Source organism: Leptodactylus fuscus, chromosome 8 (assembly GCF_031893055.1).
Source record: "Leptodactylus fuscus isolate aLepFus1 chromosome 8, aLepFus1.hap2, whole genome shotgun sequence".
NCBI lineage: Eukaryota > Metazoa > Chordata > Amphibia > Anura > Leptodactylidae > Leptodactylus > Leptodactylus fuscus.
In genome coordinates, this window is record NC_134272.1 from 29,517,878 (window position 1) to 29,537,095 (window position 19,218).

Here is a 19,218-nt window from a genome sequence, read left to right on the forward strand (position 1 = left end):
TCTTCAGTTTAATCCATATCCTGACCTGTTAGACCAGTGTAAAGGCCTCATCCCCACCAAGCTCAATTGTACTTACTATTTCCTCTAGATCCGGGCCCGACACGACATGAATTAGTTGGGAAGGGCTAGTAGTGGGCAGGCTAACTAGGGAAACAGGGAGGGGGTGTAAGGGAGTGAGATAGGGAGGGGGATCTAAGTGAAGAGCAATGCATCATGGTAGTTGTAGGGTAAGACAGCAGGAAGCTACACCTGGTAAACAAATGCAGAAGATGCCAAGAGCTCCCAGAGAAACCCAGAAATCACTCAAAACACTGCTAAAGGTATTTGGGTGCACTTATTAACCCATTAATAGCAGTAACAAACCTTTTTTAAAAATAAACTTGCCCTGGAAAACTCCTTTAACCTATTGTTTTGCAGGACTGGGTTTATATGCTGGGTTTGGTGACCGCCTGATCTTTGTATCCATTTTGTATCGTTTGTATCCATCCTAATTCTCTTCAGTCGGACTGTTGGAACGTCTAGTGATCAGATACTAATGAGCGGGTTCCCCCCACCCCCCGAGTGTAAATAGAGCAGTACTGCACATGCATGACCACCACTCGATTCACTAATATAGGACTGTAAATATGGGATTAGAGCGGGAGCTCAGGACACTACTACCCCCCAGACACTTAGCGTTTGTGAGTAACTAAAACATAGATTTCTCAAACTGTGACTCAGTCCTACAGTTCCCAAATGGATCCCATATAAACTGTAGCCTCTTGTATGTGGCCATTACAATAAATGGGTCCATATGCTATCAGTCATTGCATGCAGCATAAAAAAGACACCACAAAGTGGCTTGATATTGATCTCACATCCTTAAGATAGGTCATCAGTATTAGAATGTTGGGGGTCCAAGACCCAGAAACCCCCCCCACCATTCAGCTGATTCAAAGGTATATGTCATTTAGACAAGTGGTATGATCTCTTCACTTGTTGCCCAGTACATTGCCATACATTGTCTAGTGGACGTGCTTGGGACGGAGTTGCAGCACAGTCATGTGACCCATGGATGTGATGTCACTTCCCTGAGGAGAGAAACGAGCTCACTGAAGCCCTTCAAACCACTCATCAGCGGAGGTCCTGGGTATGGGACTGATCTTATATTGATGGTCTGTCCTAAGGACAGGTGATCAATGTGTTAAAAAAAAACAAAAAAAAACCCCAACCCTTAAACTTACAATTTGCACCAGCAGCCTGTGTTTCTTTGCTTCTCTCTTGTGGGATTCTTCCTTTCTCTTCACCTTTCCATAGACTTTTATCTGAATTTATAATTTAAAGACTTTGTGAGCCAACAGTCATCATTGGACTGAGGATAGCAGGAACATCCATATGAAGGCTACCAACATCAACATCTAAACAATCGGGGTGCAGCTTAATTTTTTTTAAAGAAAAAAAAAAAGTTGGCTGATGATCAACCAGAAGATGATGATCATGTCAATCACTTATTTATGGGTGGCAGTCACTTGAAAGGATCCAGCATGACCGATTTCTCATTGTCCAGCTGCAAACAACCATCTGCAGTATCTACAGTGAAGGAAATAAGTATTTGATCCCATGCTGATTTTGTAAGTTTGCCCACTGACTAAGACATGAACAGTCTATAACTTTAACGCTAGGATAATTTTATTAGTGAGAGATAGAACAAAAATAAAATCATTGTATGAATTTTATAAATGTATTTGCATTTTGCATAGAGAAATAAGTATTTGATCCCTCTGTCAAACGAGACTTAATGGTGGCAAAACCCTTGTTGGCGCGCACAGCAGTCAGACGCTTCTTGTAGTTGATGATGAGGTTTGCGCACAAAGCAGCAGGAATTTTGGTCCACTCCTCTCTGCAGATCTTCTCTAATTTTGAGGCTGTCACTTGGCAACTCAGAGCTTCAGTGTCCTCTATAAGTTTTCTATGGGATTAAGGTCTGGAGACTGGTTAGGCCACTCCATAACATTAATGTGCTTCTTTTTGAGCCGCTCCTTTGTTGCCTTGGCTGTATGTTCTGGGTCATTGTCCTGCTGGAAGACCCAGCCATGACCCATTTTTAATGTCCTGGCGGAGGGAAGGAGGTTGTCACATAGGATTTTACGGTGCATGGCTCCATCCACTTTCCCATCGATGCGGTGAAGTAGTCCTGTGCCCTTAGCAGAGAAACTCCCCCAAAACACAATGTTTCCACCTCCATGCTTGACAGTGGGGACGGTGTTCTTTGAGTCATAGGCCGCGTTTCTCTTCCTCCAAACACGGTGAGTTGTGTTAATGCCAATGAGCTTAATTTTTGTTTCATCTGACCACAGCACCTTCTTCCAATCACTCCCAGAATCATCCAGGTGTTCATTGGCAAACTTCAGACGGGCTTGCACATGGGCATTCTTGAGCAGGGGGACCTTGTGGGCACTGCAGGATTTTTAATCCATTATGGCGTAACGTTATACCAATGGGTTTCTTGGTGACTGTGGTCCAAGCGTCTTTGAGATCATTATCAAGTTCCCCCCTGTGTAGTTTTAGGCTAGATCTCTCACCTTCCTCATGACCATGGATACCCCACAAGGAGAGATTTTGCATGGAGCCCCAGATCAATGTCAGCCAGTAATTTTGTATTTCTTCCGTTTTCTTACTATTGCACCAACAGTTGTCTCCTTCTCACCCAGTGTCTTGTGGTTTTGTAGCCCATTCCAGCCTTGTGCCGGTCTATGATCTTGGCCCTGACATCTTTAGAAAGCTCTTTGGTCTTGCCCATGTTGTAGAGGTTACAGTCTGACTGATTCATGGAGTCTGTGGATAGGGGTCTTTTATACAGGTGATAATATAAGAAATAACTGGTCTGTAGGAGCCAGAACTCTTAATGATTAGAAAGGGATCAAATATTTATAAGATTTATACAATGTGATTTTCTGTATTTTATTTTTGATATTCTATCTCTTACTCTTAAAATTAACCGACCCTTGTTCATGTCTTAGTCAGTGGGCAAACTTACAAAATCAGCAAGGGATCAAATAATTATTTCCTTCACTATACATCTCAGTAGTCCATTCCTTAGCAAACAAAATTGTCAGCTTTAGAAGCCCTCTTACCTCGTGTCCTAGATGCTAAGCAGGGCCCTCCTATTGTTTGATATGGTAATTCTTGTGCTACACTGTAATATATATGTTCGTCTGTTCATGTTCTCTCTGATTTGTAAAGAGCTGCAGAATAAGTTATTGCGATAAAAATAAAATGGTTTTTGCCATGTTCCTCACGTGTGTGACCACAGTACTGAGCAGACTTTACCTGTTATATTTGTGCCGCTTTGTTACTTGCTCTAGTTTTCTTGTAATCTCACATATTATATTGATACATCTTTCCCTCCTGTTACTGAATGGCTATGTTACCTAATTTCTTACACTGACAAGCCCCCGACCTCCCCTGCACCGCTTACCTCTTACTACGTGGATTTTCCACTCAAAGATGGCACGGCCCTGTCTGTAATTAAATGTTAAAATCTTACCTGGATGAAGAACAAGATGAGACACCATTTCCCTCCAGCTTCACGTAGACCTGTGTGAAAAGTGTCATCAGGAACAACCTGGCTAATCCCATCACATCCTCCTCAACAGAGAGCGAGGCAGGGAGGACATAATCAGCTTTGTCTAAAGCCCCAGTGCTGTGCTTTTATATCACAGGGCAGCTTACACAATGTAGCAGGAGACACCAAGTAGGCAGTCGTCTATATGTAGCAATGGTATAGCCATGAATGAAGGAGTATACACTGAACACACACATACATGTGTGTACACACACACATCTCCATCTCATTCATACAAGAAACCAAAAAACCTCAACATATTGTAACCAGTTGGCTCTTTTGTTTGGTAAAATGCCAGATTCCAAGTTTGCCCAAGATGAATGTAGAGGTTTATGTCTCATTAGAAAGCACAACTTTAGCAAAATTTGTGTTGAACTAGGTTAGTTATTAACAAGTTTGCTTATCTCTAGAAAGGGTCAATTCAATGCTATAGGATTATTTTAAAGAAGAAAGCTGGACAGATTTACTTCTTCCATGTTCTCGTAGCATAAGATTCCAAGGTCTCAGATCAATGACCACAGCCCTGCAAGCTACAAGGGCTACAGCAATTACCAAAACTTTCTTCTGGTTTCATGACTGTTTATTTATTTATTTATTTTTTAAATTCTCATTTTATTGCAGCTCAAGCTACCGGGACGTCATCCTTCTTGAGGGCAGCAGCAACTATACATAGTGTAGTCAGTAGTGTATATGTCACCGGCAAAGTATGAAATCCAGCATTCTATAGAATGCCTAAAAGTAGCGGCAATGTATGAAATGATTCATCATATTGCCTAGGCATTCTATACAATGCCAACGAGAAGCCAGCAAAGTATGAAATGCTAGGCGAGCTACCTTCGTTCTCGCTTCACTTCTAGCACGAAGCCGCTTCTGCGCAATACAGACGACGGTGTCTCTCTCTGTGCCTCCGGCGCTTACACTTCATTCAGCAGCAACATCTCTGATGATCTCCCTCTCTCTCGCACGCGCTTTGCTTCTAGCATGATACCCAACGGTCTTCTCTGCTCTGCCGTTGCATCAGGTGTTTTAGTTCGGTTTTGTTTGTGAAGGAAAATATGGAAGGGGGGGCGGGAGGAGGAGCAAGCTGGAGGGTCGGAGAGGACATGGAAGCTTCCCATGTTGCAACCAGTAGGTTCATTTGAATTTCTTAGTTTTTTTGGTGGAAAGTTTTGTTTCCCTTAAGTAAGGCAACAATTTGGCCTTTCATAAATTTTTGGTTTTGTACAACTTACATTGTCATTTTAATAAATGTGTTTTGGAAATGGCATTCTGATTCTATTTTGCTTTTTCATACTTTGCCTAAATAGCATTGGGTATTCTATAAAATGCCTAGGCAAAGTACAGAACGATTCTCTCATTTCGTACATTGTCTAAAAACGCCAGGCATTCTATAGAGTGCCTGCATTTCATACATTACCCCCAATGAAAACTTGTCTAAACATGTATGTGTGTACAAGTTTCTAATAATTTCCATAATCTGTCGATGCCCCATCACATAGTAATTGTGCCCCCTAGAGTGCCAAAGTTTCCCTCACAGAATCCCTCCTTGTTTTTATGCTGCCCATCAACTTAAATTTTTGACATGGAAGAGTTAAAGACATTGTCCAGCACCTAGCCAGGATGAACACTAAAGACATGACCACATGGTTGGTCATTTGTATCAGATCGGTCAGGATTAGGGTTGAGCCGATCTTGACTTTTCAGGATCGATTTTGAAATCCGATTTCCGATCATTTTTCATTTGAACCCGATCTTGATACCAATTCCGATCCCAATGCAAGTCAATGAGATTTTTTTTACTAATCGGAGATCAGATTTTAAAAACAATCCTATTCACTATACAGCATGGAATCTAACAATTGAACGCTTTGTTTGAATCCACGCTGTGTAGTAATTTTTTTAATCACTAAGTGGCCAGAGGATTTTTTTTTAATCCTCTGGCTACTTAGTCCCCCCTGGTGTCCACTTACCTGCAGAGATGGCTGGTCCGGTGCCCCGTGTTCTCGTTCTTCTTCGCCTCGCTGCCCCCGCCTCCCAGGTTAGGAGAGTGTGGGCGGGTACTGGGAGGGGAGATGTCACGTCTCCCCGCCCTGTACCCGCCCACACTCTCCTAAGCCACAAGCCCTGCCTTCTTCCTAGCTCTTTAAACACTAACCTGGGAGGCGGGGCCAGCGAGGCGAAGAACGAGAACACCAGGCACCGGACCAGCCATCTCTGCAGGTAAGTAACTACTATAGATGTTAGCTAGTCTCCCATTAGAATGAATGGACACAGCCTGCACGCAGGGGGTTAAGGCTGTGTGCCGGCTGCTTCCATTCATTCCTATGGAACCTCAGCGGAGCCTTCACACTGAGCATACACTCCGCTCAGAATGAGCAGAGCGTATACTCAGTGTGAAGGCTAACATTGTTGACTTTTCCCACAATGCTTGGCCAGTAGCAAAGCATTGTGGGAAATAATCACCGATCTCGATCCCACCTAAAAAGATCGTTTTCGGAATTCCGATGGCGATCGTGAAATTTTCTCGATCGCCGATCGGAATCTGATCTTTTCTGAACACAATCGCTCAACCCTAGTCAGGATTTGACAGCAGGATTAGCCATTTTGCCTGCCAGAAGCTGTAAGATGTATACCAGGTACTGTATACAGCCGGAACCAGTTCTGCAGTTCCCAGCGTCACCACTACATTGTAAGGATAGGAAGCTGTATACAGTGTCCAGAGCTCTCTGTGTGGACAAGTCATCAGTGTTCAGTTTGCTATGTCATCGACAACCCCTGTAATTTTCTACTTTTGGACAGTGGATGGCAGTGTGTGATAAATCTAGTCATTCCAGCTCACCAGAGGGCAGATACATTTAGGATGCATAAATGATGCAAGCCATCAAAGGAAGTCAGAAAGGAGATCAAAGAAGATTATCTAGCCCTGGTGTGTGTGGGGGATTCGTCTCCGTTCTCTGCGCAATCCTTGTCTGCTCTGATCACTGTGATTCCTAAGCCGGGTAAGGATCCTGTATGCCCGGGAAGTTACCGGCCTATTTCCTTAATTAATATAGATGTGAAATTATATGCGAAATTATTGGCGAATTGCCTTTCTCCCTTCATGCCCGCTTTGGTTCATAGTGATCAGGTCGGCTTTATCCCGGGTCGGGAAGCGCGGGATAATATTTGTAAAACTGTTCTTGCCATCTCCGTAGCCCGTTCTTCTAGGGTTCCTCTTTGCTTGCTTTCGATTGATGCCGAAAAGGCGTTCGATCGTATCCATTGGGGATTTCTTCGGGAGACTCTGGCACAGATTGGTGTTGGCTCAGGTTTTCTGGGCAAGATCCTAGCTCTCTATGGGAATGCGTCGGCGCGTATTCGGGCGAACGGAGTGATCTCGGATTCCTTTCCGGTCCGTAATGGTACCCGCCAAGGTTGCCCCCTCTCGCCGTTGCTCTTTGCTTTGGTGATGGAGCATCTGGCGGTGGCGTTACGCCGTTGTCCAGATATCCACGGTATTCAGTTAGGGTCCCGGGTGGTTAAAGCGGCGCTATATGCGGACGACCTTCTACTATATGTCTCCGAACCGCGGGTGTCGTTTCCGGCTGTTTTACGCGAGTTTTCCCGTTTTGGTGCCCTTAGTAATTTTAAAGTCAATCTATCTAAGAGTGAGGCTCTTAATGTCTCGCTCCCCCCTTCTGAAGCTGCATTCTTGGCGCAATCTTTCCCTTTTAGGTGGCAACCTTCCTCCTTTAAATACTTAGGGATCCACATTTCCCCTGATCCTGCTTCCCTTTTCCAACTTAATTACCTCCCACTTCTGGAAACCATTACTACTGACCTACGTTCTTATGGTGCTCGTCTCCCCTCCTGGTTTGGCCGAATTCATGCCCTTAAGATGGATGTCCTTCCCCGGTTCCTGTACTTATTCCAGGCCCTTCCCATCCCTCTCCCACGCGCTTTTTTGGCCCGGGTACAGTCCTTGTTTGGGAGGTTTGTATGGGGCTCCTCTCGGAGCAGACTTGGGGTCCGTACTCTTGTCAGGCGTAAATCCAGGGGAGGCGTTGGCCTCCCTGATGTGCGCCTTTACTATCGTGCCTCGGTTCTGCTTCGCCTGTTTGATTGGCAATTCCGTCGCTATGATAAGCAGTGGGTCTCCATTGAATTCGATCTGATATCATCTTCGCTATCTGCTTGGCCGTGGATTCCGCCGCACTTTCGTCCCAAATCCCCTGGCCTTTACGTTCTCCCCTCGCACTTCCTGAAGGTGTGGGATCTGGTCTGCTCTTCTGGCCGCTTGGCCCGTGTCCCGGGCCCTTTGACCCCCCTTTTTGACAACCCTATGTTCCCCCCTGGACACTCTGTTGACCGGTTCCTCTGTTGGGACAGTGAGAGTGGTACTCGTCTTCAGGAGGTGGCGGGTGATTCTCCGCTTCTTCCTTTTGCCCAGCTCTGTAGCTCTCACTCTGATCTGCGCCTGTCGTGGTTGGAGTACACCCAACTCCAGTCCTTTTTGAAGCGGTTCTCGCTCGCCTCTCGTCTCTCTTCTCCATCCTTAGCCTTAGAATCTTATATTGGGCGACAGACTCCCCCCCCCTCGTGCTCTTTCCCTACTGTATGATGTTCTCCTTTCGGATGTCGCTACGGAATTCCCTCCCTACGTTGCTGCCTGGAATGCCGATCTCCCTGTGGGTCTGTCATCTGCGGATTGGGATCGGTCTTTCCTGCTTTCCCACAAGTTGGCCCTCCCGTGTAGTGCTCAGGAGAGAAATTACAAGATTCTGTCCCGGTGGTATAGGTGTCCAGTGCTTCTTCATAGGATTTTTCCTGCAGTTTCAGACTTATGTTGGCGCTGTGGCTCCGCTAGGGGCACTATGCTGCACATTTGGTGGGATTGTGACGTTCTGCGCCCCTTCTGGGACGCGGTGTTTTCTTTGTATTCCAGGGTCAGCGGGCGCTCGGTCGCTATTTCTCCCCAGCTGGCACTTCTGTCGGTCATCCCTGGCAGGTTGTCGGAGATTAAGAAGGACCTCCTGGGGCACTTTCTCATGGCCGCCAGGGCTGTTATTCCAAGACATTGGCGCAGCCCCACCCCTCCCTCTCTGCTCGAGTTCCTTCAGGAGTTCCTTCTTATTCAGCGGATGGAGACCTTGGTGGCGGAAGACTCTCCCGCTTATTCCAAATTTGAACTTCGGTGGCGTCCCTGGGTCCTGTTCCAGGAATCGTCTGCCTTCTCTACTGCTTTTGCATGAGTGTAACATGGCCGTCTGTTTTCTTCTCCTTTCTCTTTCTTGCTTCTTTCTTCTTGCTTGTGGTTTCTTTGTCTTCGTCTTGTGTTTGTTGGTCTGTTTCTTGTCTACTCCTTATTCCCTTTCCTCTTTTTGTTGGGCTGTATTTGATTCATGCGGAGGGGGGTCTTTTTGGCTTCCCAGCCCACTGATTTCTATAGTGTTTCATTGTTGCTCGACTTTTTCCTTTTTGATTGTTTTGTATTTTATTGAAAAATCTTTAATAAAACCCGTTTAAGCATATCTAGCCCTGGTGTATAGAGAGTGACTTCTGGGCCTCCTAGGTTTATGTTCTCCCCCACCCCATGAATTTACCAAGCACAAAATATAGATAAAAATCTGCAGGATATTCAACCTCGTGTGAACAAACAAGCATGGTAATACAGGAAGGAATGCACTGTGGTATTTGCGGGCTGCACTATACAGCTGACGCCCATCGCAAGTTCTGTCATTAGAGATAACTCCAATCCCACAAGTTTAACCCATCAGATGCTGTGGTCAATGATAACAGCGGCATCTTTGTGGTTAAGACAGATGTGAAATTAGACAAACAATTTCACCAAAATAAAACTTGCACACACGCTCATAAATATTCCTACAATACTACTACATTTAAATCAGTGCGGCCATGCCGTGTCAAAATGTTGGCATAGCTTAAAGCAAGTCTCCGCTCCCCCTGTTGAGGGAAGTGTAAAAGATGTCAACCACCACTGTGGTTCAGAGCATGGAAGCCAATTTTTTGGCATCAAGATACTTTGTGGCACATATGGCTGTATACGTAGCCAATAAAAAGGAGTATTATGCCTCAAGACAAGACGGGTAGACTTAAAACTTTTATTTTCAACCATTCAGCGTACGATCACCGGATTTCTACACTGAACACTAGAAAGGAAATTGTTAATACATTTCATTGCACGTTAGCCGTAGCTGTTACTTGAAATAAAAACCAGCACTCGCTGAATTAACCCCTTAACTCCTCCTCAGCTGGATTGCACAGTTGAATCAATTAAAAAAAACAACATTATACGAAATGAACAATAAAACATTATGAACCCTCTTTATAAAATCTGTTACAATGTAGTTACAATTCAGTTTAGTCATTGACATATTATTTACATTTACTATACAAAATGTTAATGAGTTTTGGTTAATGTGTTACGCGTTTCTAATTTTTCGTCATGTTTTGGGCTTTTAAATACAACCACAACAAGCCGTAGCCAAACACAAACCACAGCAGTAGCCAGTAGTCGTTGTGTATGTACAGTAACCTATAGAGTATTATACTCATAGTCTGTAATGGTGGGTCACCTCAATCCACTATCAAGCATGCTCCGCCATGTTTCGGGAGTACTGGCCCCCAGTGCAAGTAAACTGGCGGAGCCCAAAGAGCTAAAGCTATATCTGAAGTAGGTGCCATTGTCAGTCACCTCGTATGTAAAAATACTTTACAATTTGCACAATAAATGAATGACATCTAAAACATTGTAAAGCTATGTTCACATCTGTTAAGGGTGTCCATCTAGTAAAGCTCAAAAGGAAACAAAAAAGAATAGACACCGAGGGGCAGCAATAGTGTAAAAATGTTGAAAAAGTCTCACTTCAATGAAAAAAAGTGGAAAAGAACAAAGAATAGGGGTGGCAACAACCGGATCCTACGCCCACATAGATAGACGTCACATAACCAGGAAAACAAAAAACGGAACAGTAGACCCCACAAAAAAGTGGTCCAATTGCGCTCACAGGGATGAAGCAAAATCCAGATGACACGTAGATGTGAAACACCTCTCCATGTTAACATATACAGCGCATGACGCATTTCAAGAAAAAAAACCTTCCCTTCATCAAGTGCACAGAGTTACCACGGGTTTAGGTAATCCGAGAGCCTGTCAGTCTTTTGGATTAACTAAGCCGGTGGTAACACTGTGCACTTGATGAAGGGGGAGTTGTTTTTTTTTTCCCGGAAACGCGTCGTGCCTTGTATCTGTTAATAAAGAGACATGGTTCACATCTATGTGTCATCTTGATTTTGCTTCATCCCTGTGAGTCAATTTTTTTTTGTGGGGTCTACTGTCCTGTGTTTTTTTTTTACCCATATAGTAAAGATCTATCAGAAATAGCTGGACAAAAAGTGCTGCAAACCCAACTTTTTTTGTCTAATGATTTGACCTAAGAAAAACAGAACACCTGATGGACTCCATTATAGCCATCGGGATCACTCGTGTGCTTCATTTTTGGGACCAGTTGTCCTTTATTCTGGTCCTTCAACGAACCAGAAGAAAGAAAATCAAAGCCCAGATGTGAACATATGATAACTAGCTTATTGCATGACTTGGGGTATGAAAGTCAATGTCACTGTAGTTTGGAAGCACCGGTTATAGTAGGGTATAGTTCATTATTGAAGGAGGGGTCTAATCATGACAAATACTATAAAAAAGCAACCTCAATCATTTATTGCTGTCCACTTATAAATGCAGTCAGATCTGCAGGCAGTGAGTTTTAGAGCAGGAGGAGGTAAGCAGAATAATATATAGATTTGTCAGAAAAGAGTCTGTGTAACTTATTACTTATTTTTGGTAAATCTCTTACTTTGGGCTTAGGAGTCCAGTGGGTGGTCCTAATCACTGACTGTGCAATCACTGAGAAGGACCGCCCACTGGACTCCTAAGCCCAGAACTATATATGTTATCTAAGCTCCTCTTGCTCTACAACATGCTGCCAAAGCTTGAACTACATTTTCAATGTCACAAGTTCCCTTTAAGGTGTCACCTGTTATACAGTCAGGTATTGCAAATAAACATTATTGCTTGAATGGGGCAAATAATATTAATATATCTCAAAATCTCCCAAAACCTGTATACAGGAATAGCTCAGCTTACTGTGTTCTGCAGTAAGAAGGCTACTAGCTGAATACATACAGATGTAACATCTGATCTATCAGCAATGGATGAGATATTTCTACAATAGGGAATGTATTTGGTGTAAAAGCCAGCAAGACTCCATGCACACTGCGTTTACAATGTATGTTGGATCTCTGCAATGTAAAGTAGACTTGCATGCATAGCATAACAAACAGAAGATAAAAAGTATACTGTGCGCAGTACTATTTTATTTTGCATGATGCCTCTGTATTGCATAGTGTAACTGACTGTGTGATTTCTATAGTTAAAGAGGTTATGCCATGAGGCGAGAACACGAGGTCCTTTTCTACGCTCTATTCAGCCTGAGCACATGCGGTAATCAGATATCTCCGACCTTCCCATTGTAGCGAAAGGCCTTGCTCACACGGGGCACGGGACCGCGTATATTGGTCCTGATTCTAATGCGGGAAGCTGCGTCAGAATAGGACCAAAATGCGCCTGCCGTGACTTCCGACAATCGCGGCTTCCCGCTCCAGAGTAGGCCCAAATGAATCCGCTTGAAGAAAGGGCAGCTCGCTTCTTTTTTCCGTGAGCTGGAACATACCGCACACGGAAAAAATTAAGCTAGCGATCTACATAGACCTCTATTGTGAGGGGGCAGACTTCTGAGGTGGATTCGGCGTCTCTTGCCCCTTGTGAACGAGCCCAATTGGAGCACCGTCCACTACCAGTCAGCCTGAATGTGCAACGTAGCGAAAGGATAAATCATTTTCATGGCAGAACCCCCAGTGTTTTGGCATACGTCAAGAGGATTTGACGCATGGTCTAAGTAGAGCCTGACTCCACTACTTACCAAGGGGTTAATAAGTTTGTGATTGATGGGGGTCTCACTGCTGGAAACCCCACTGACCACCTGCCCTACAGTAAAGTGATAAGTTATTTAAAAGAGTGGTTGTAAGAATACATATAAAATACTGTAGAAATACACAACGAAAGCTACATAATCCTTGCCATGTATTATTCTTGAATTTTCCCCTACTGTTTCCATAAATTATATGATTTACATCCAGTGCTTACATTTGGAAGAAATGAGCGTATTTCACATTCACATAGGTGCGGAGAACATGCCATAAAAAGTATCTCAGCAGGTAGCAAAAACACCTGCTAATCCTTACACATACATCACTTGGTGTATATATTTACACGGATCAGTTTTTAGGTTTATTTCATAAATGTACAGGGTAAGATTTGACTTTTATCTGCCCAAAAAGCAGTATCGTAATACTTTATGCAATACTGATATAACAAACATCCAAACGTACCTGGATGTGCCAATGTAACAATGTCAATAAGGCGGAGTTCACATCTGCCTTGGAGGCAGTTCCATCAGATTTGACAGATTTGCAGTAAAATGATAGAAACCAGGACAAAGATCCTAATTCTAATTTTTGAGTCCGTCACACAATGAATTCAACATGGCGTCATGGCAATGTGCAGGTGTGAACAAAGTCTAAGACTAACTTACCGTATATACTCGAGTATAAGCCGAATTTTTCAGCATAGTTTTTGTGCTGAAAAAGCCCCCCTCGGCTTATACTCGAGTCAGCAAAAAAAAAAAAAAAAAAAAAAAATTTTATTTTTTTTTTTTTTAAGGAGGTGGGCTGGGTCAATGATCAGCCACAATATCAATGTATAGAATCTCCCATAAAATAGTGTAAGGAAAAAGAAGCTTTAAAAAAATAAATTCTAAATCCCTCCTTTCCCTAGAATACTTATAAAAGTAGAAAATGACTGTGAAACACAAACACATTAGGTCTCCCTGTGTCCGAAAGTGCCCGGTCTACTGAATACAGGGGATCTGCAGTGCTCCTGTTCCGTCGGGAAGGGGTTAATAGGAGCACTGCAGATACCCTATATACAGCCAGGCTGAATTCCAAGTGTGTGTGTGTGTGGGGGGAACAGTCCTCAAGCTCAGGGAAGGGGCAGACAGACAACCAAAACACCCCCCCCCCTTTCCCAGCACCTACTGCCTCCAAAAACTCTGGCCATTTTAATTTTTTAAATTTTCAAAGCCCCCCAGGCTTATACTCGAGTCAATAAGTTTTCCCAGTTTTTTGTGGTAAAATAGGGGGTTCGGCTTATATTCGGGTCGAATATATACGGTAAATACTTTAGTTTGTGCAGAGGTCTGACTGGCTCTATACAGCTCGACTCTGGTCCGAAAGGATGCCCCAAATATGGAAAGAATCAAGCTGTATAACTCCCTATAGACAGACAATAAGCACTACTCCCAGCTGTAAGTATACAAAATATGTAGTAAAATTGGGGACCGACAGAGCCCATCCACTAAATAAGCGGTTACCTGCAGACCCAATAGACTATATATACTATATTTAAGTATTTTAGGTGGAATCTGCAGCAGAGTCTCCAACACAGGTGTGAACCTAGCCTTAGTCTGGATCAGGCCAACATTAAGCAGTTCCTATATGTGACCATATGTCAAAATATTTCCATAATTATGACCTTATCTATACATAGAACTGTATAGTCAAGCCTAGCAAGTCAATAGATATTACGGTTATAACCTAGTCTTTATGCAGCCAGACCTCTACTCAGTTTAGCTGTACACAATGATGGATCTTTGGTGATGGCAAATTTACAGTGTCCCAGTGAAGTGGCAATTCCCTTACAATTAAATAAGGGCATAAATAATAAGACAACAAAGGGTAAAGATGTAGATTAATCCCCATATGGGATCAACACGTCTCCTATTAATTACTTATTTATGGCTCATGATTAGTCATAACAATAAAAGGTCTGATTCATTTTCCTAACGATCAAAACATTTGAAAGTGACCTTGTAGGCTTTCCCTTACTAAGTCTACATGAATGTGTGCAGGTATGGGTTAGGGAGAAAATGGTTTGGACAGCACATGGATGATATCTGTGTGCCTTGCATGACCTCCACGAACCAATGCACTTTATAAATGAGACCAGACAGAAATAAGACCTGTCCAAGTTTGTCCCCAGGCTCATGACCCCTCTACACAGACTCATGATACAATATGATAGTGTGTATAGGCCCCTAAGAAAATAATAGGTCAGTGTACTAGCTGTTAAAGGGATCCTATCATTAAAACGCTATTTTTTGTGACTAACACGTAGGAAAAGTCTTAAGAAAGGCTATTCTTCTCCTACCTTTAGATGTCTTCTCGAGCGCCGCCATTCGGTAGAAATTCTGGTGTTCGTCTGTATGCAAATGAGTTCTCTTGCAGCACTAAGGGCGGGCCCCAGCGTTGAAACAGCACTGGGGGCATACCCAATGCTGCGAGAGAACTCTCCAGCGCCGCCTCCATCTTCTTCAGGAACGGCCTCTTCCCGTGTCTTCTTCCGGCGCTGGGAGTCAAACTTCTAGGCCTTGGGCAGAGCCGACTGCGCATGCCCACAGGTCACAAGAAAATGGCCGCTTACTTACTGCGTAAGTGGCCATTTCTCTTGTGGTCATGGGCAATTGGCTCTGCCCGAGGCCTAGAAGATTGACCCCCAGCGCTGGAAGAAGACACGTGAAGAGGCCGTTCCTGAAGAAGATGGAGGCGGCGCTGGAGAGTTCTCTCGCAGCATTGGGGATGCCCCCAGTACTGTTTCAACGCTGGGGCCCGCCCTTAGTGCTGCAAGAGAACTCATTTGCATACAGACGAACACCAGAATTTCTACCGAATGGCGGCGCTCAAGAAGACATCTAAAGGTAGGAGAAGAATAGCCTTTCTTAAGACTATTCCTACGTGTTAGTCACAAAAAATAGCGTTTTAATGATAGGATCGCTTAGGCACACATTCATGTGCTTAGAGCCTAAAGCTTACTCTCCTCAGTATATGTGCGACAATGACATAAAAATTGTCTCTTTTAGATGCAGCCAATATAAGGAGACAGAACTTCAAGGATGATGGCAGTTGGTGGGTTTCAGACCATCCTGGAATCTCTGAAGATACTGAAGCTAAGTTGTGATCATGGATCACAGCTCTGTCCTAATGGAGCGGAGCCAAGGTGGTGATCTTCCCTGGAAGATCATGCTCATGGAAACCTTTTTAAAAATTCAATGGCAACTGAGTGAAAATGGTCAAAAAAGGCAATAGATTGTGTTGTAAACCTCAAAATACAGATTAAAACAAGACGTAAGATATAAAAAAAAACCACTGCAAGCCCATATTTGTTCTCGCAGGTAGCCTCCTGTTATATAGATCTGCTTTATCACTGGAAGGGATTCATTTTGCTTTTGGGCAATATTGTATTCATTATACTGTACAGTCTTTTTTTTTTTAGCATTGTGTCAAGAACATGCACATTTCTCTACTGTCCAGGCTAAGACATCATAGGGAGCAGCATTAAGAACCAGCGTTATATCATCCAGTATAGATTGATATCCGCCATGTTCTGTACTCTCTAAGCATCAGCTCGGCAGTCACATTTTAATGCTCTTTCACTAAAATTATTAAATACGATCATAAAATGTCACCTCTTCAGTTAGAAATATTAACAATATACACTTGCAGCTCTGTTGGAGAAGAGAGAGCTAGCATCTTGCTGGAATACCATACTTGAAAATGTCTTTTAATACTCAATATATGCAATACACGCTTTCTTTTGAGCCTTGCCATGTCCTTGGAATTTCAAAGAAAGAACTTGTCTAAGAATAAAACTTTAGGCTCTGCCAACATCTAGTGGAGCTTCTCATGCTGGATTTGGTAATAGCAAGCCTACAAAGAGATTAAATAGAAATACAGGTTATTTGTATGTTTCAATGATAAAGGATGTGTACGCAGATCTTAAGTGTTGCAGATGTAGCTTCTCCCTTCCTTCACACTGATGTGGTTTTCTCGCAGGAAGTTTCTGTCTACCATATATTTCTTGTAAAGTGCCACTACATAAAAGTGCAGAATAGTATATCAGCCATTCAAATGAATGGCCACCATGAAATACATGAAAAGTTTAAATCTACCACACAAACCATGGATGGTTCAAATGGGTTAAAAGTGGTGTATGCCTAAACAGGACATGTGGGGCAGGTGGTGGTGCAATGGGACAACTGCATTAAAGAACAGAAAATGTTAAAAAGAAAGGCATCTGTAGCTTGCAAATGGTCAACGTTTTACACCTATGGACTTGTACCAGGGCCGCCGATAGGCCTGTACTACTGCTACTGGTGTCAGGGGCCCGGCTAAATTTAAAAATGGGGGGGGGCACCCGGTTTTGGCCCGCCACAGTGTGCCGGCCCCCTGGCGCCAGCAGCAGTCATTGTATGTCCTGTTTCAACTCAGATCTGCGTCCAGAGGACACAGATCTGAGTTGAACACATACGCGGCTGAAGCAAGCCACACATTTTGTCTCTCTTTTGGTTCTTCAAAAGTTGGGAGGTATGGGTACAGGGGGCAATGGGTACAGGGGGCAATGGGTACATGGCAACTTTGGTTTTAACACATATCACATGGCCAAAGATTGCGGTCCAACGCGGTCTTCTTCACAGGTAATGAAAGTGAATGTCCACAGAGGTCTTGTGACCATGGGGTAGTAGTTTATAAGTTGCCACTCAACCACGTGTACTCTCAACCAGTGGCGTAACTACCGGGGTAGCAGTGGTAGCGGCTGCCACAGGGCCCGGGACATCAGGGGCCCGGCAACAGCCGCTACCGCTGCGTTTTTTTTTCTCCCGTTACCAGCTGGAGTTACTCCAGCCAGTAACAGGCCCTATTTACTTACCGATCCTGGCAGTAGCTGGGATCTGTAAGTGACGCCGCGGGCCCCACAAACTCTATTATTATACTCAGGGGTCTTTTCAGGCCATGTCAAAAGTTTACCACGGGGCCCCGCTACTCCTAGTTACGCCACTGCTTTCAACACTTCTACATTGGGACCTTTGGATGTATAATGTGTCACACCCAATTTCACCATGGAACCCCAAGCCTAAATCCTATTGCCAGAAACTAGATATTTTACAAATTGCTAAGTCCATGTATTTTTCACCTTTAGTGTAGTAAACATAATTCCTTGTTCCCCATGCTGCAGATATGGATCCATAAGATCTTCTATTAGATGCACCTCCGAACCCAGATTCCGTATCCTGAGCAGTAGAGAGAAGAAAAACACTTGAAAACTAAGCTACAGAGGGAATTACAAAGATAGGGGTTAAAGGTGCATTCACATTAGACCGACCTGGCCCTCAAGACAACATAAAGGAAAACAGGGAACAACTCATCCATGGACCAGAGGAATCCTTCCTTGTGCGCTTCTTGTGCTTCCTGGGTGATTTCCTCAAACGTTTGCTGGATGACTTTTAGTTTGTCTGCTGGAGTGAATGTAGTGCTGCAAACAATAAGGAAGACAAATATTGTACTAAGATGAGCCAAGATACATCTATCCTGCTACAAACAATAGTGATAACATCGCTTCAATGGGTATCTTATTTACTAAGCCATATAACAGAGGGTAATACCTGATCTGCTGCAGGCTCTCCACTGCTGAAGCAAAACACGAATCCTTAGTGCTTGGTAAAACCTGCAAAAAAAAAAAAGTATATTGTAATACAAATAGAATGTGTCCGCCATTAAATAAAAAGCTACACTGAAGTAACAAGACTTCTTGTGGTTACTTTAGCCTGAGTACGGAAGTCACTATGTAGCATGGAAAGGCAGTGTAATGTAAAACTCATACAACGTCCTATGAACAGTTATATGTAGGCATTTGTACAAAAAATGCCAACTAGATATAGTCACAAGGCAATGTACGCTCAAACACCTTGCAAAATGCAAGGGTAGATGTAGAGAAATATCCTCAGATGCTGTAAAGTGTGTAAATCTCATCACACAATGAGGCTCAGGAGGCTGGGGAGTTTAGCTTTTTTGGCTACATAAGGCCCTATGTACCAAGACCACTATGAAGCCCTTCTGAATTGGCATCTGGCAGTGGAGTATCTGCCTTTCTGCCTCGCCTATGTGCATACATGTGGGGGAATTTTGGCCAACAGCTCTTTAACAGGTACGGCCAACTTTAGTCCCTTTCCACCTAGCGTATGACAGGAGAAGTAACTAGTCAAGAAGTTACACTTCCTTAGCATGTATTATATGTAAGACTGTATATGTACATTTTATAAGTGAATTTATAGATCATGACAAAGATAAAGATATAGGGACAGCGGTAATAATATTACATAAGATTTTCCATACCTTTTTATTTTCACCCAAGAAATTAATGCTGGTGGGCCAGAATTTTCTGCAAAGGTGAATGAAAAGAATATAGACATATATTACATCTTTCTCAATGATATATTGCCTGACAAATTATTATAATAATATGACAGACACTAATCCTGGTGACAGACTTCCATTTAACCAACGTACCAATAAGTTTATAATATAGATAGTCAGCAGATATTTGCTTCAAGAGCAGACCTATAGGAATAACTGAATACATCATTGCTATTACATTTGATCTCTAT

General features: G+C 43.3%; 2 protein-coding genes across 4 annotated transcripts in view; both read right to left on the minus strand.

Moving 5' to 3' along the window:
* The window catches only part of MPP4 (MAGUK p55 scaffold protein 4), a 45,501-nt gene extending 41,852 nt beyond the window's left edge, over positions 1 to 3,649 (minus strand). The window contains exon 1 of the mRNA XM_075284378.1: positions 3,527 to 3,649. The gene's annotated coding sequence lies outside the window, so the exon portion shown is untranslated. The remainder of the gene's footprint in view (positions 1 to 3,526) is intronic.
* Positions 3,650 to 15,503: 11,854 nt separating this feature from the next.
* Positions 15,504 to 19,218, minus strand: part of ALS2 (alsin Rho guanine nucleotide exchange factor ALS2) — a 52,401-nt gene continuing 48,686 nt past the window's right edge. For all 3 annotated transcript variants that reach the window (XM_075284271.1, XM_075284269.1, XM_075284270.1), the window contains exons 30-34: positions 18,947 to 18,992; positions 18,217 to 18,278; positions 17,937 to 18,086; positions 17,748 to 17,844; positions 15,504 to 16,483 (exon numbers count right to left, since the gene is read on the minus strand). In XM_075284271.1, the coding sequence (XP_075140372.1) occupies positions 16,445 to 16,483; positions 17,748 to 17,844; positions 17,937 to 18,086; positions 18,217 to 18,278; positions 18,947 to 18,992 (394 nt within the window). In that variant the 3' untranslated portion in view covers positions 15,504 to 16,444. The remainder of the gene's footprint in view (positions 16,484 to 17,747; positions 17,845 to 17,936; positions 18,087 to 18,216; positions 18,279 to 18,946; positions 18,993 to 19,218) is intronic.